The sequence below is a fragment of the Lethenteron reissneri genome, chromosome 15 (assembly GCF_015708825.2).
Source record: "Lethenteron reissneri isolate LAM-NWPU_2019-01 chromosome 15, ASM1570882v1, whole genome shotgun sequence".
NCBI lineage: Eukaryota > Metazoa > Chordata > Hyperoartia > Petromyzontiformes > Petromyzontidae > Lethenteron > Lethenteron reissneri.
In genome coordinates, this window is record NC_083793.1 from 10,161,515 (window position 1) to 10,174,733 (window position 13,219).

Genomic DNA, 13,219 nt, shown 5'->3' on the forward strand with positions numbered 1-13,219 from the left:
TCTCCTACAACATCAGAGAGCAGCGCCACATTAAATACGCACTACAATGACAATAGTTTAAAGCAATTTGAAGCATGTTTAAAATTTTTGGGGGGGGGGGCAGAGTTTTGTGACGTCATATTTGAGGGGGGGGGTCTGACTTTTTGTGACGCCGTGTGACTAGGGGGGGGGGGGGGTCAAAAATTGTCCAAAATCGCGTGACGTCATTTATGGACGGCCCCTTACGTTACCACAACAAACGGAAGGGGCAATTTAGGTTAGAGCCACGGGCCTCCTCCTAGCGAGAGGCTGGCCATGTAACCACAGCAGTAGCAGCAACATAGGCCACTTAAGTAAAATCATTGATATCTGGATAATTGGAGTGTGGATAATTGGGAGATGTTTGGTTAATTGTGTGGATACAAAGCGAGTATTGATTAATCAATGAAATTAGAATACTCACAGGATACACGCGCCGTATCGTGCCTGTGAGAATCAATGATCTACGTTGTATGAGGATTATACGCAAATGACGCGATTCTATTCCCGAGAATAATTGGACAAAGGGGGCAGATGGAACAGAACATAGATGATTAAACGGGCGATACAAACAAGACGCAGCAGACGAGACAGAATAAACTAGACCGATTATGCAATGAGAATAAATGCAGAGAGAGTAAAAACAAGATGATGCTTGAATTGATTAATTGTCATATAAGGCATATTTAGGCAAAAATGTATCAATTCATCAATTTAATTTCTTTATATACTCCTAATCAAGTAAAGTAAAAATAATAGGGTACCACGTTGTGCTTCTCTGCCACCAATGTGATCAAGCGCGCGTTGACGCAATAATTCGGCGATTATTTGAGAATCATCAGCCCCGGCACTCGGGCATCTACACCGGCGATGAATCGGCTTGGCCCACGAATCGTCGCGGCTTCGTGACCGCTCGTGACCGCGCGTGCCCGTGCGCTCGTGCGTCCTCACGTCTCGTCCACGGAGCCCCCGAAGTCGCAGTCGCACGGCTGGCAGCCGCCGGCCGACTCGCTGAGCCCCCAGTAGCCGGCCTGAATAACCGCATGGAGCACACACACGGGACACACACACACGGGGGGCACACACACACGGGACACACACACACACACGGGGCACACACACACACACGGGACACACACACACGGGGGGCACACACACGGGGGGCACACACACACGGGGGGCACACACACGGGACGCACACACACACGGGGGGCACACACACGGGACGCACACACACGGGGGGCACACACACGGGGCACACACACACGGGGGGCACACACACGGGACACACACACACGGGGCACACACACACGGGGGGGGCACACACACGGGGCACACACACACGGGGCACACACACACACACACACACGGGGGGCACACACACACACGGGGCACACACACACGGGACACACACACACGGGGGGCACACACACGGGGCACACACACACACACGGAGCACACACACACGGAGCACACACACACGGGGCGCACACACACACACACGGAGCACACACACACGGGGGGCACACACACACGGGGCGCACACACACACAGACGGGGCACACACACACATACACACGGGGCGCACACACACACGGGGGGCACACACACACGGGGGGCACACACACACACACGGGGCACACACACACGAGGGGCACACACACACACGGGGGGCACACACACACACACGGGTCACACACACACACGAGGGGCACACACACACACACACAGGGGGCACCACACCACACGGGCCACACACACACGGGGCGCATACACACACACACACGGGTCACACACACACACACGATGGGCACACACACACACAGGGGGCACACACACACACACGGGGCACACACCACACACGGGGGGCACACACACACGGGGCACACACACACACACACGGGGCACACACACACACACGGGGGCACACACACACACGGGCGCACACACGGGGTACACACACACACACACGGGGCAACACACACACACACACGGGGCACACACACACACACGGGGGGCACACACACACACGGGGCACACACACACGGGACACACACACACACACACGGCACACACACACACGCACGGGGGGCACACACACACACGGGGCACACACACGAGGGGCACACACACACACACAGGGGGCACACACACACACGGGGCGCACACACACACGGGGCGCATACACACACACACACGGGCACACACACACACACGAGGGGCACACACACACACAGGGGGCACACACACACGGAGCACACACACACGGGGGGCACACACACACGGGGCACACACACACACACACGGGGCACACACACACACACGGGGGGCACACACACACACGGGGCGCACACACACGGGGGACACACACACACACACGGGGCACACACACACACACGGGGGGCACACACACACGGGGCACACACACACACACACGGGGCACACACACACACACGGGGGGCACACACACACGGGGCACACACACACGGGGGACACACACACACACGGGGGGCACACACACACGGCGCACACACACACGGCGCACACACACACGGGGCACACACACACGGGGCGCACACACACGGGGGGCACACACACGGATCACGGCACGGCCCAAACCGCCAGGGGGCAGTAGAACAACTCGAAGTCGGCGCCGGGAGTGTGAGAGTTGGCAGGGACTCACCCATACCTCACCGCTACCCTCATCTCGCTCCGCTCACCTCCACGCGCCATCTACTCCAACAGCCAAGGCCTCCTTGAACCCCCTCCTCCGATTCCCATAATCTGGAGTCCAGCGCTCAAGATTATAATTTTTTCATTGCCCCTGTCATCTATGACTGACCACCTCTATAAAATAAACGAGCCCGCCGCTCTTTTTCTTTTTTTTGCGCAGCGTCTTGAGATGAGATCTCATTTGGAGGTCGCTGTATAAATCCACCGCTAGCAGGCAGCGTGGGCTTGTCATCGTTTTTTTTATACGGCCTTCGACCAAATCCAGACGCCAACCCTCCCTCATTTGCAACTGGGCTTCGGGCCGAGCTTTGTAAACCCGAAGTTAAGCGATGACGAAGAAAGGAAGAGAGGACAGGTCGGCTGGGGTTAGGGGTTCATGATGGTGCTCGCCTCGGACCAGCTGAAAGTCGACTCAGATGGCCCGGGTCACTGGGTGGACCGGGTGGGTAAGGCGAGAGAGGACACCCAGGGCGGAGACCGAGTCGGCTTAGAAAGAGGTGGCCCCAAGCAGTGAAGCAGAATACGAAGGAATGTGGAGTGGACATGGAGACGATGGCCCAGGACGGGAATGACGTCGCGCGACCGGGAGGCAGAAAATATCTTTCGAGAAGATGATGAATCCGAATTGCGTCCCATCGTCCGTACCAGGCACCGCTCGCAGTTCCTGCCGCCCACGTAGTCCTTGCAGATGCAGGCGCCCGTGACGGGATCGCACTTGCCCATGTTCATGACGGTCCCCATCACGTTGCACCTGCACGCTGATCGCCGGAGACAACACGCGCACGGCCGTGCCAGCCACGAGGGTGTCATGATGCGTGGTGGCGGACTGTGGCCCGCGTTCCGGACTGTGGCCCGGACGGGGCACGTGTTCCGAACGTGGCACATGTTCCGGATGGGACCTGTGTTCTGGACGGTGTCCCGTGTGTGCCATATAGGTTCGCTGCGATATAATACCGGTAGTTACTGTTATTACGATGCTTCTTTACCCAGGAAATCCTCACGTTCAGTCTCATGACTCTCTTTCAGGAGTGGCCTGTCAATTCTTCACAGCAGGGGGCGATGATTGCTAAGTGTAATCACAGCAGAGTAATTTGCAGTGTCATCTTTCAAATTTGGAGCACGGAAAGCCGTCACGGAAAATGTAACGTACACTGTGAAAGCAGACGCGCGTAGTATTTTTTACAGTCAATACACTCGGAAGGAAGTAACCTGGGTGGCCACTGATTGCAAACAGTGAACCTCTGCAACAAGTGGAGAATGTGCTACCGCTGGATCACATCACCAAAATAATTGTTGAAGATACAAAAACGATATTAACTTACACGAGTCTACAGCACTGTGTGTTTGTTATCTGATACGCTTAGCTGAAAGTATGAATAACGATCGCTTACAAAGTCCTTCAACTGCGATCCACTCCTTAAACCTGCCGCATGTCTTCTCATTGTTAAAACTCTACAATCGGTACAACTCTTACAGGTAGGTTATGATGTCATTTAAACCGGCATGCCATCAATTTATCGAGACCGCACTTTATAAAACACGGGTAACATATATATTTTAAATTGTAATTATTATCGTGAACTATTTTGAAATATTTACATCACGTAAATATTCTGTCAAGAATTTATTATGAAGAATTTAAATATTTTAAAATGGTAAAATGTACAACTATAAGCACGACATGGCGATATTTTAACTAAACGGACGTTACAATTTATCCCGGATCCTATACCGTACGATGTATCGCAGTCTCGTGGCGAGGCCTACCAATTACACACACACTCTGCTATTGTCAAGAGCAAGTTTCTCAAATTCCAGCCCTCCCACACAGGCGCATCGTCCGTGGCGAGGGGGACATGGTGAGGAGGAGCGGAGACTCACGCTGGCAGCCGTTGGGGTTGTCGCGGGAGGGCGTGCCGGCAAACCCGGGCAAACACTCGTCGCATCGCACCCCTCCAACGCCCGGCTTGCAGCGGCACTGCCCCGCCACGGTGCCCGTACGGGGGTCGGAGGTTGCGTCGCAAGCACCGCCCTCCTGCGAGCCGGCCGGGTCACAGTCGCACGCTGGGGTACGGGGAGGGGTGGGGGAACGGAGGCAGATGGGGGAGAAGGGAGAGGAGAGACAGATGGGGAGAGGGGAGAAACGTGGGGAGAAGAGAGAGATGGGGAAGAGAGGAGAGAGCGAGAGATGGTGAGATGGGAGAGAGATGGGAGGAGAAAAGAGAGGGGAGAGAGTCAGAAGACAGGCTGGGGAGGAGGTGAGATGGGGGGGAGAGGTGAGAGAGACGGTGACATGGGAAGAGTGGGCGGGGAGGGGCAGCAGCAGGAGTCATGGACAATGTTCAGAGTTCAGTGTTGAACTCGACATTAAATTGATGGCAAGGGCTGATCACAGCATGAACCCTGAGGATACGTCCCCTTGCTGTGACCGCGTCGATGTTACAATAGTCGGAATCATCAATGAGGCCATGCGCATCAGAGATTATTTGTCTACGTGCGTACGTATGTCTGCATGAGCACATCCGCGTTCGTTGCGTGCGTGTACGTGCATTTGCACGTATGTATGCGTGCGTGCGTCTGCGTGCGTCTGCGTGCGTCTGCGTGCGAACGCGAGGACGCGCGACGTACGGACGCAGGAGTCGGGGGCGCGTGCGTCCCTCCGCGCGTGGCGGTAGTGGAAGGGCGCGCACGTCTCGCACTGCCGCCCCGCCGTGTTGTCGCGGCAACCGTCGCACACCCCGCCGCTCACGTTGCCGCTGGCGACGTAGGCGGCGAGGTCGAAGTGGCAGCGCGTGGCGTGGCCGTTACACTCGCAGCCTGGGCACAGGGCAACATCGTCACGACCCAGGGATAACCTCGTTGTATCACCAGCAACCTCATCAATAACCTCGTCACATACCGATAAAAATCGTAATATTGGCAGCAACCTGATCAATAACCTCGCCATTACTCTGAACCTCGTCATATCGCCAGCAATCCTCATGAATCTCGTTAGAATTGCCGGCAACCTCATCATCGCAGGCAACTCCATCGTGAGCGAAGGGTTGATGGCAAAACTTGCGCCAGCAACCCCGCCATCACTGGTTCATGGCCACCACCAGCAGCACCACCACCACTAAGCGTTATTAACGACAGTGTCACCGCCACGCGAATGTGTGTTTGTACAATGCTGCTTTTTGAATGCAAACGTGTGCATGAGTGTGTGTGCGTATGCATGCACGTGTGCGTGTTTGTCTTTGTGTGTGCGTGCCAAATGCAGCACCTGCCGTTACCAAAACAGGTCTGTCCTGTGACCTCCTGCCAGCAGCGAGTCTTCCACACTACACGTGGCCTCAAAGTTCACCCAGCCTGGTACAAGTGCTTTAGCGATGCCGCTGCCACTTCGTGGCAAATGGCAGCTGTTGTTGTTGTGTATGGGCGCTGTAGTGTGGTGGTGGGTGTTGGTGAACGGTGGTACAAACCTGGCGACACGAGTCCAATTCTTAACCAAGGCCAACATCGCTGGCGTATATCTGTACCGGTCGTGCACCTCCCCTAGGTGGACTCAGCCTTAAATGAGTACTTGGTGCAGTGTACAAACACGAGCATTGGGGAGACAAAGGCGGCCCTGGGGCAGGTGCTCGCCACACCCCCACACCCACCCTCTTTACGTGTCGTGCAGGCATCAGTAGGTGCTCATTGACAGCACTTTCCCTCGCCGGTCTATGCGGGCAGGCTACGCTGGGGATCTTTGCCTTGGTGCGTGAGCGTGTGCGTGCGTACGTTTGCGCGCGTGCGCCGCTCATGCGTGTGTGCGTTTGGACGCGTGTGTGCGTACATTTACGCACGTGTGTGAGCCTCCCCTGCGTGCGTGCGCACATACGTTTACACGCGTGCGTGCGTCGCCCCTGCGCCGGCCTCCAGGGATGGTCCTGGTAGAAGTCGTCGCACTCGTCGCAGTTGAGTCCCACCGTGTTGTGCTTGCACAGACAGCGCCCGTGCACCTGCAGCACAACCATCATCATCATGATAACTGCTGTGAGCAGCAGGTGGGGCTCACACGACAACCCGAACTGTGGTGCGAGACGGACGATGGCGCCGCGCATCGTCGAAGAGCGAGTCCGCTAACCAAAGCTTCGCGGCAGCTGGATCGGTGTCAACGGTACGCGCTAAATGAAATAAAATCATCATGATCGTCGTCGTCATCGTCATCACCACTTCTCATCGTTGTTCATCATCAATCGTGGCATAAGAGCATTGAAATCATTCGCCCTGTAATTCTGTCACGTGCCCTCTTGCGGACACTAAAGGGTGCTAACACGAGCCAGAATGCTTAAATGGACAAGGTAAGAATATCATGCATACGCATGGATTACGTGATACCTTCCCACACACGTTTGCATTCAGCACTAATTATTTAGCGGTACAGAAACCGTTAGTTTAATACATCTACTTTCACGACCGGGTATAATGTCACGTAACCCTCCATCACCTGACAGAACCAATCAAATCAAGTTGTCATGCGGGCAACATTTTTGCCAAATTGTCAGCTGTTCAATGATCCGTTTTTTGCAGAATAACCCAATCGATTGATATATAAAACTATTTTACCAGGTAAGGTCCACTGAGCTATATAGCTCTTGTTGAGAAGCAACCTCGCCACAAATGATAGCTCAACGAAATGGCTCATCGTGTAGAAATGTATAGCAGCTAATTACTCTAAATGTGTGTCGAGGACTCGGAGAAAAATCCACGCGACCACAGAGAGAACATGAATATACAAGCGTCAGGGTTGGGATTGAACCCACGACCTCCTGTATACCAGACGAGGTAGTTAACATCTCACCACCATGGCGCCCACGGTGAACATATTTGCTAAGGAGATGGCGCAATAAAGCAATCAATTCCATGTTCAGGGACAAGCAGGTGGATTTGTCACATTGCAAAATCATGATCGATGGCGACTGCGGCCTGCTGAGGTCTTCATCCCGGCAGTGAATTAACCACGACTGACCACGACGATGACGACGATGATGATGATCACCATGACGATGACGACAACGACGACAACGATAACAACAACGATGATGACGATGACGATGATCACCATGATGATGAGGACGACAATGATAACAACGATGATGACCACAACGATGATCACCATGACGATGACGACAACGATGATAACAACAATGATGATGACCACGACAATGACGAAAGCTCCGCCCCAGGGTCAGCCGCGGTTCTCGAACCGCGAGCCTCTGCAACGTGCGACAAAAAAACGCGCTTCCCGCCCGGCCGTTAAGCCGCCGTGTCGCCGTGTCGCCACACCGCGGCCGCTCGCTCACCATGCCCTCGGTGGAAGCGCCGGCGTCGCCCCTCCCGGTGGGGACGCACGACTCGGCGTGGCCGTTGCAGGAGCAGCTGCCCCGCACCACCATGTCGTACACGCTGTAGTAGTACTTGCGGCGCGCGTCGGGGCTGAAGTCCAGGCGCTCATCCCCGAGGGTGTGCAGCGCCGTGAAGTTCACGCGCAGGTTCGTCACGCGCAGCAGGTCTGCTCGCCGGGTCGCGCGGGCGAGACAGTGGGATCACAGCGGGGGGGGGGGGGGGGGGGGAGGATGCGGAGGGACGTGAGGGTACGTGGGTAGACGTGGGTAGGGTACGAGAAGGGTGCCGGGCTACGAGAGGGACGAGCAGAGGACGCCATGGGGGGGGGGGAGGGAGGGGACATTGGGACACGCGGCGCGGAAAGCACGACGGGGGACGCGGGAGGACAGGTGAGGTAACTGGTGTCACGTGAGGATATGAAAGGTCAGAATCAAGTCTTTATTTGTCATGGTGAAATCCGATGAGCTGTGAGGCTCTTTTTCACAGACGAACACGAGGAGGGGATGAGGAGTGGATGAAGAGGGGGAGGGGGGATGAGGATACAAAGGGAGACGTGGTGACGCAAGGGGAGGAATCGAAAATTTGGGACACGAGGAGATGAACGTGGGACACACGAGGGGACGTGGGCAGTGCGAGGGGGGGCGGACGGGGGAGTATAGGACAACGGAGTGAAATGGACAAAGCGGTACGAGACAATGGTGAATGAGAAAACACAGCAAGAGCAGCTGCACAAACAATGACAGCTCATTACTCATCGTGAACAAATGTAATTATCATCTGCATGGCGCTGCCCCGGTGGCCGTGAGGGGTCACCTTGGATCTCAGGGCTGTAGGGGTCAGGAACAGGGATGGACGGATCAAGCACCTTGAAGATGACCTGCAGAGAGGGATAAGCAAAGGGAGATACAAAGATCCTACGATTGCTCACGCAGACTTTTCGGGCATGTGCTGTTGAGGAGTAGCACCTACGAAGGCTGGCAAGGCACACACGAGGGTCGTGTTGGTCAGCACCACGCCCGACCGCCTTTGTCTCCCCAGTGCTGAGGTTTACACACCGCACCAGGTACTCATTCAGGACTGGACCAACCAGTGCAGACGTCACTCGCCACCGCCGTCAGCCGTGACCGAGATTCGAACCCGGGTAGCCAGGGTTCTCAGCCCTGTGCGCTAACCAAAAGGGGGATGCACACGAGCGCACACACACCCACACGCATCGGATTACGCAGTTTCGAGCGTTTTGGGTTTCGTCAGCATCGGCGACGCGGGCCGAGCCTCCGGGACGAGCGGCGAGCGGCGCACCTCCCCGCCCGTGCTGGGCTCGATGTCGGAGTAGCGGGAGTCGCACACGACGTCGCCGGCACGCTGCAAGGGCCCCTCTCGCACGCCGGGGAAGGCAGAGCGGCAGTCCTGCGCGAAGTAGCGGTACGGCCGCCACGTTCGCCCGAAGTTGGACGAACGCTCCACCAGCATGGCCGCTGGGCGGAATGTCTGGGCGGTGGAGGGACGGTGGGGTCGGGGGAGGGCGGGGGAGGGAGAGCAGAGGGTGGGGATGCAAGGGTCACAAGGTCGGTTGGAGGGTTCACACGGCGGCAGGTGCTCCGCACGGCGGCAGGTGCACTGGGCTCCTCTCCTTTCCCCCCCCGACCCCCACCCCTCCCCCTCCCCAACCCCTGCCAACGACCCCCATCGTGGAATCAGGGAGAGCGGCCGTGCTTTGCACGGGGAGGAAACAGCGTTCCGAAGTTTGGGGACAGGAGAAGAGAATGAGCGACCGCCTGGCGAGCAAATGCCGACTGGTTGCATCGACGGACAGCCTTGGCTGCTGGAGCGGGGAGATGTGCGGAGAGAACAGGGGTGCGGCCACACTGCGGATGTAGCGGCTGTCTTGACTCGCAAACGCTCCCCGGTGGTTATCAGGTACATTACAGGAGACCTGCGAAGTCCCCCCCCCCACCCCAACACTTCTTCTTCACGGATAAGAGGAGCCCGACTGGACTGCAACCACGTTAAACCCGTGCACCTACTGGCTACCGACTCGGCACCGAGTCTACCCCGTGTGCGAGAGCGCCACCGAGTATTTAGGTTCCGTCGTGGGCGCAACCGACGACCGTGCCGCCGCCTTTGCTGCGGCGAGAGAAGAAGAAGAAAAAACGTGGACTCGAAAATGAACGAGGATTTTTCGGCGAAGATTTTGCCGACGCCTCTTCGCCACCCGCAGGTTAAACAAACGTAAGCGGGGTTGTTCAGACACAAACGGCAGCTACTGCGGCTGCCGGCCCTGATAGGGCACACGCCTGCCTCACCGAAGGGGCGCGTGGATTTTCAGGTTTCGCCAAATCGAGAGACGGCGGCGGTGGCTGGCGGGGGGGGGGGGTGGTGCCGCGTCCGCTCGCAGAAGCGATGGATCAGGACGGGGCATGCGAATGGTGGTGACTGCGCCTGAAGCGCGCGGGAAGCCGTGTTAAAGGTCGGGGCCGGAGGTCAAACCGCAGAGCGAGTTGGTACGTCGCCCCGGCTGATCGCGCGACGGTTATGCGTTGCGAACGCGAGCCCCTGGCCGGGACCAGATAAGTCACTGCCTGCCGGGAGCCTCGTCGCAAGGCTTGCGCCCTCTCTAAACGCGTCAAGTTTTATTGTTAAAGGAATAAGAATATTCGCCCCCAATGCACCCAGTCTGGGCGAATCTCGAAAACCAACCAGGAGTTAAGCCCGTTGAGTATTGATTTGGATAAGACGTAGGCTTGATAAGGTCTCGTAGGCTTAGCCTGTGAGGTGGCCAGGTGATGGCAGCACAGCAATGCATTCTCAAAGCTATCTGAGTTACTCCCTCTTGGAACGATTTAAAAAAAAACATTTAATGTAATTGTGAATACAAATCGTGACGTATCATTGCATCACACGGAGCAGTGAATAGTCACATGCCTATTGCCTAACAACAACAATTATGCAATCGTTGCTTGGTGCTTCATACATGTTGTATATAGTGGGCAAACGCATGACCTATGCAGCCATGGCTGGCTGCTATATTCACCTCAATGTTGAACAAATGGCTGTGACCAGGAATCGAACTCGGGTCGCCGGGTTCGTAGCGCAGCGCGCTAACCTTCTACACGACTGCTCCCCGCACACACGCATACACACACACACATATGCGCGCACGCGCGCTCGCACCTTGAACGTGAAAATGAGGTGCGTGAAGTGGAACTCCGCCTCGAGGTCCAACCGCAAGCTCACCCTCTCCAGGCCTGCGGGAGTCCCAGAGACAAACGGACGTCGGCATGGCAAAGGGGGCGGCCGGGGGGGGGGGGGGGGCTCGTCACGGTTACCGAGCCGACGTTTTCGCTCGCGTCGCCGGCACGCGCCCGCGATGCCCCCGCAACGCGCGCGCGCGTACCGTGCGTCCGCTCGCACGCAAATGTGCGTGCGTGCGTTTGTCAACAAAGGCGCTCGCTGTGGCGGGTTCTTTTTTTATTTGGCAAAAAAAAAAACCTGGCAAGGCATCATACGTGGGGCGCTTTAATGGACAGGAATGTTATCAAATCTTCTTCTTAGAAAATATTTCCGAAAAGTCAAATGAAAACAGGGAGTGGGATAAGGGCGTGCATGGACATGCGCGTGCATACACACACACGCACGCGTGCGCACGCAAGACAGTCGCACTCACACTCCATACCTGCACACAAGCACGCCTACACAAAGACAAAGATCCCCCCGTACAGCCTCTAACAGACTGTCGAGTCAAACGCACTCGTGCCGTGCGGGCGCTGACGTGGCCCTAGCGGTAGCGAGATCGCCGCTTGGTGCGGACGTTCGTAGTTTGAATCCATTGGCCGCCCCGATTATTACCACGGTTATGTAACAATCATAATAATATTACGCGCCATCCGCTTTGCTCACAGTGGATGTTAAAGATCCCTTGAAGTTCATTCGCAAGAGTTGCCCATTGTGTGTAGGTGTCAGGTTCCAAATTTGCCAAACTATAAAATTGTACAACCATCAGGCAGACCAATGCCAGAGAATACACAGCAAATCTTGGTCTCTTGAGTTCTCACCTGGTTAAACAAAATGAATTTGAAACTTGAACGTGCACACACATGCACAAAGACAAAGACCCCCCCATATAGCCTTTTAGCAGACTGTTTGGGCAAGTGCCGTTAGCGAGTAGCACCGATGAAGGCTGGCACGGCACACGAGCGGGTGAGGGCGACCAACACACAACACCCGGCCGCCTTTGTCTCCCGAATGTCGATGTTCACACACCTCATCAGGCACTCACTGAAGGCCGACTCAACTGCTTCAGATATGTGTGTCAATGCTACTAATCATGAGCACGGTGCGCGGGCAATTACACCAGGATCCGCAGAACACATGCACATACACGCACGGGGCACGTGTGCACGCAAAAGACACGTCTCTCAAAAGGGCAGAGAATACACGATCGCGTGCACATAGACAAGCACAAAGACAAAGATCCCCCGTGTAGCCTTACAGACTGTTGGGGCAAGTGCTGTTAGCGAGCACCTATGAAGGCCGGAACGGTACACGAGGGAGTGGGTGGTCAGCACCACGCCCGACCGCCTTTGTCTCCCCAGTGGCGATATTTACACATCGCACCAGGTACTCATTTGAGGCTGAGTCGACCTAGGGGAAGCCCAGGACCGGTTCAAATAATCGTCACTGGTGTTGGCCATGAACGAACTTGGGTCTCCGGTTTCACAGCGCTGTGCGCTAACCACTACACTACCGCTCCCCATAATTAACAAGCACATACACACGCGAGCACACACACGCAGGTACCGTTCTCCGACTGCCACCACGCGCTCTTGCGCGCGGGGTCGAAGTTCATGACGACGTTTTGGACGCGGTGGCTGTTGGGGCCCTGGCGCTGCCGCGAGTCGCACACGAAGCACTTGTCGTCCTCCTGCACACACAGACGGAGATCACGCCCGCCCCGCCGATTAGCCTCCAACACCCGCAGTAGGTGACCGTTCACCAACATCGCCGCCATCAGCAGGAGCGTTATGCAACTGCTGGACGAAGTCTCTCCCCGCGACGGTGCCCACCCTCACACCTGCACGCCGACCGATTTAGTTGTTAC

The 13,219-nt window shown here is 56.2% G+C and overlaps 1 protein-coding gene across 1 annotated transcript in view; it reads right to left on the reverse strand.

Moving 5' to 3' along the window:
- Positions 1 to 13,219, reverse strand: part of LOC133342687 (laminin subunit beta-2-like) — a 68,336-nt gene that overhangs the window by 29,290 nt on the left and 25,827 nt on the right. The window contains 10 exon segments of the mRNA XM_061552010.1: positions 970 to 1,049; positions 3,397 to 3,509; positions 4,633 to 4,815; positions 5,380 to 5,568; positions 6,614 to 6,734; positions 8,079 to 8,287; positions 8,935 to 8,998; positions 9,421 to 9,609; positions 11,293 to 11,366; positions 12,919 to 13,042. Coding sequence (XP_061407994.1) covers positions 970 to 1,049; positions 3,397 to 3,509; positions 4,633 to 4,815; positions 5,380 to 5,568; positions 6,614 to 6,734; positions 8,079 to 8,287; positions 8,935 to 8,998; positions 9,421 to 9,609; positions 11,293 to 11,366; positions 12,919 to 13,042 — 1,346 coding nt within the window.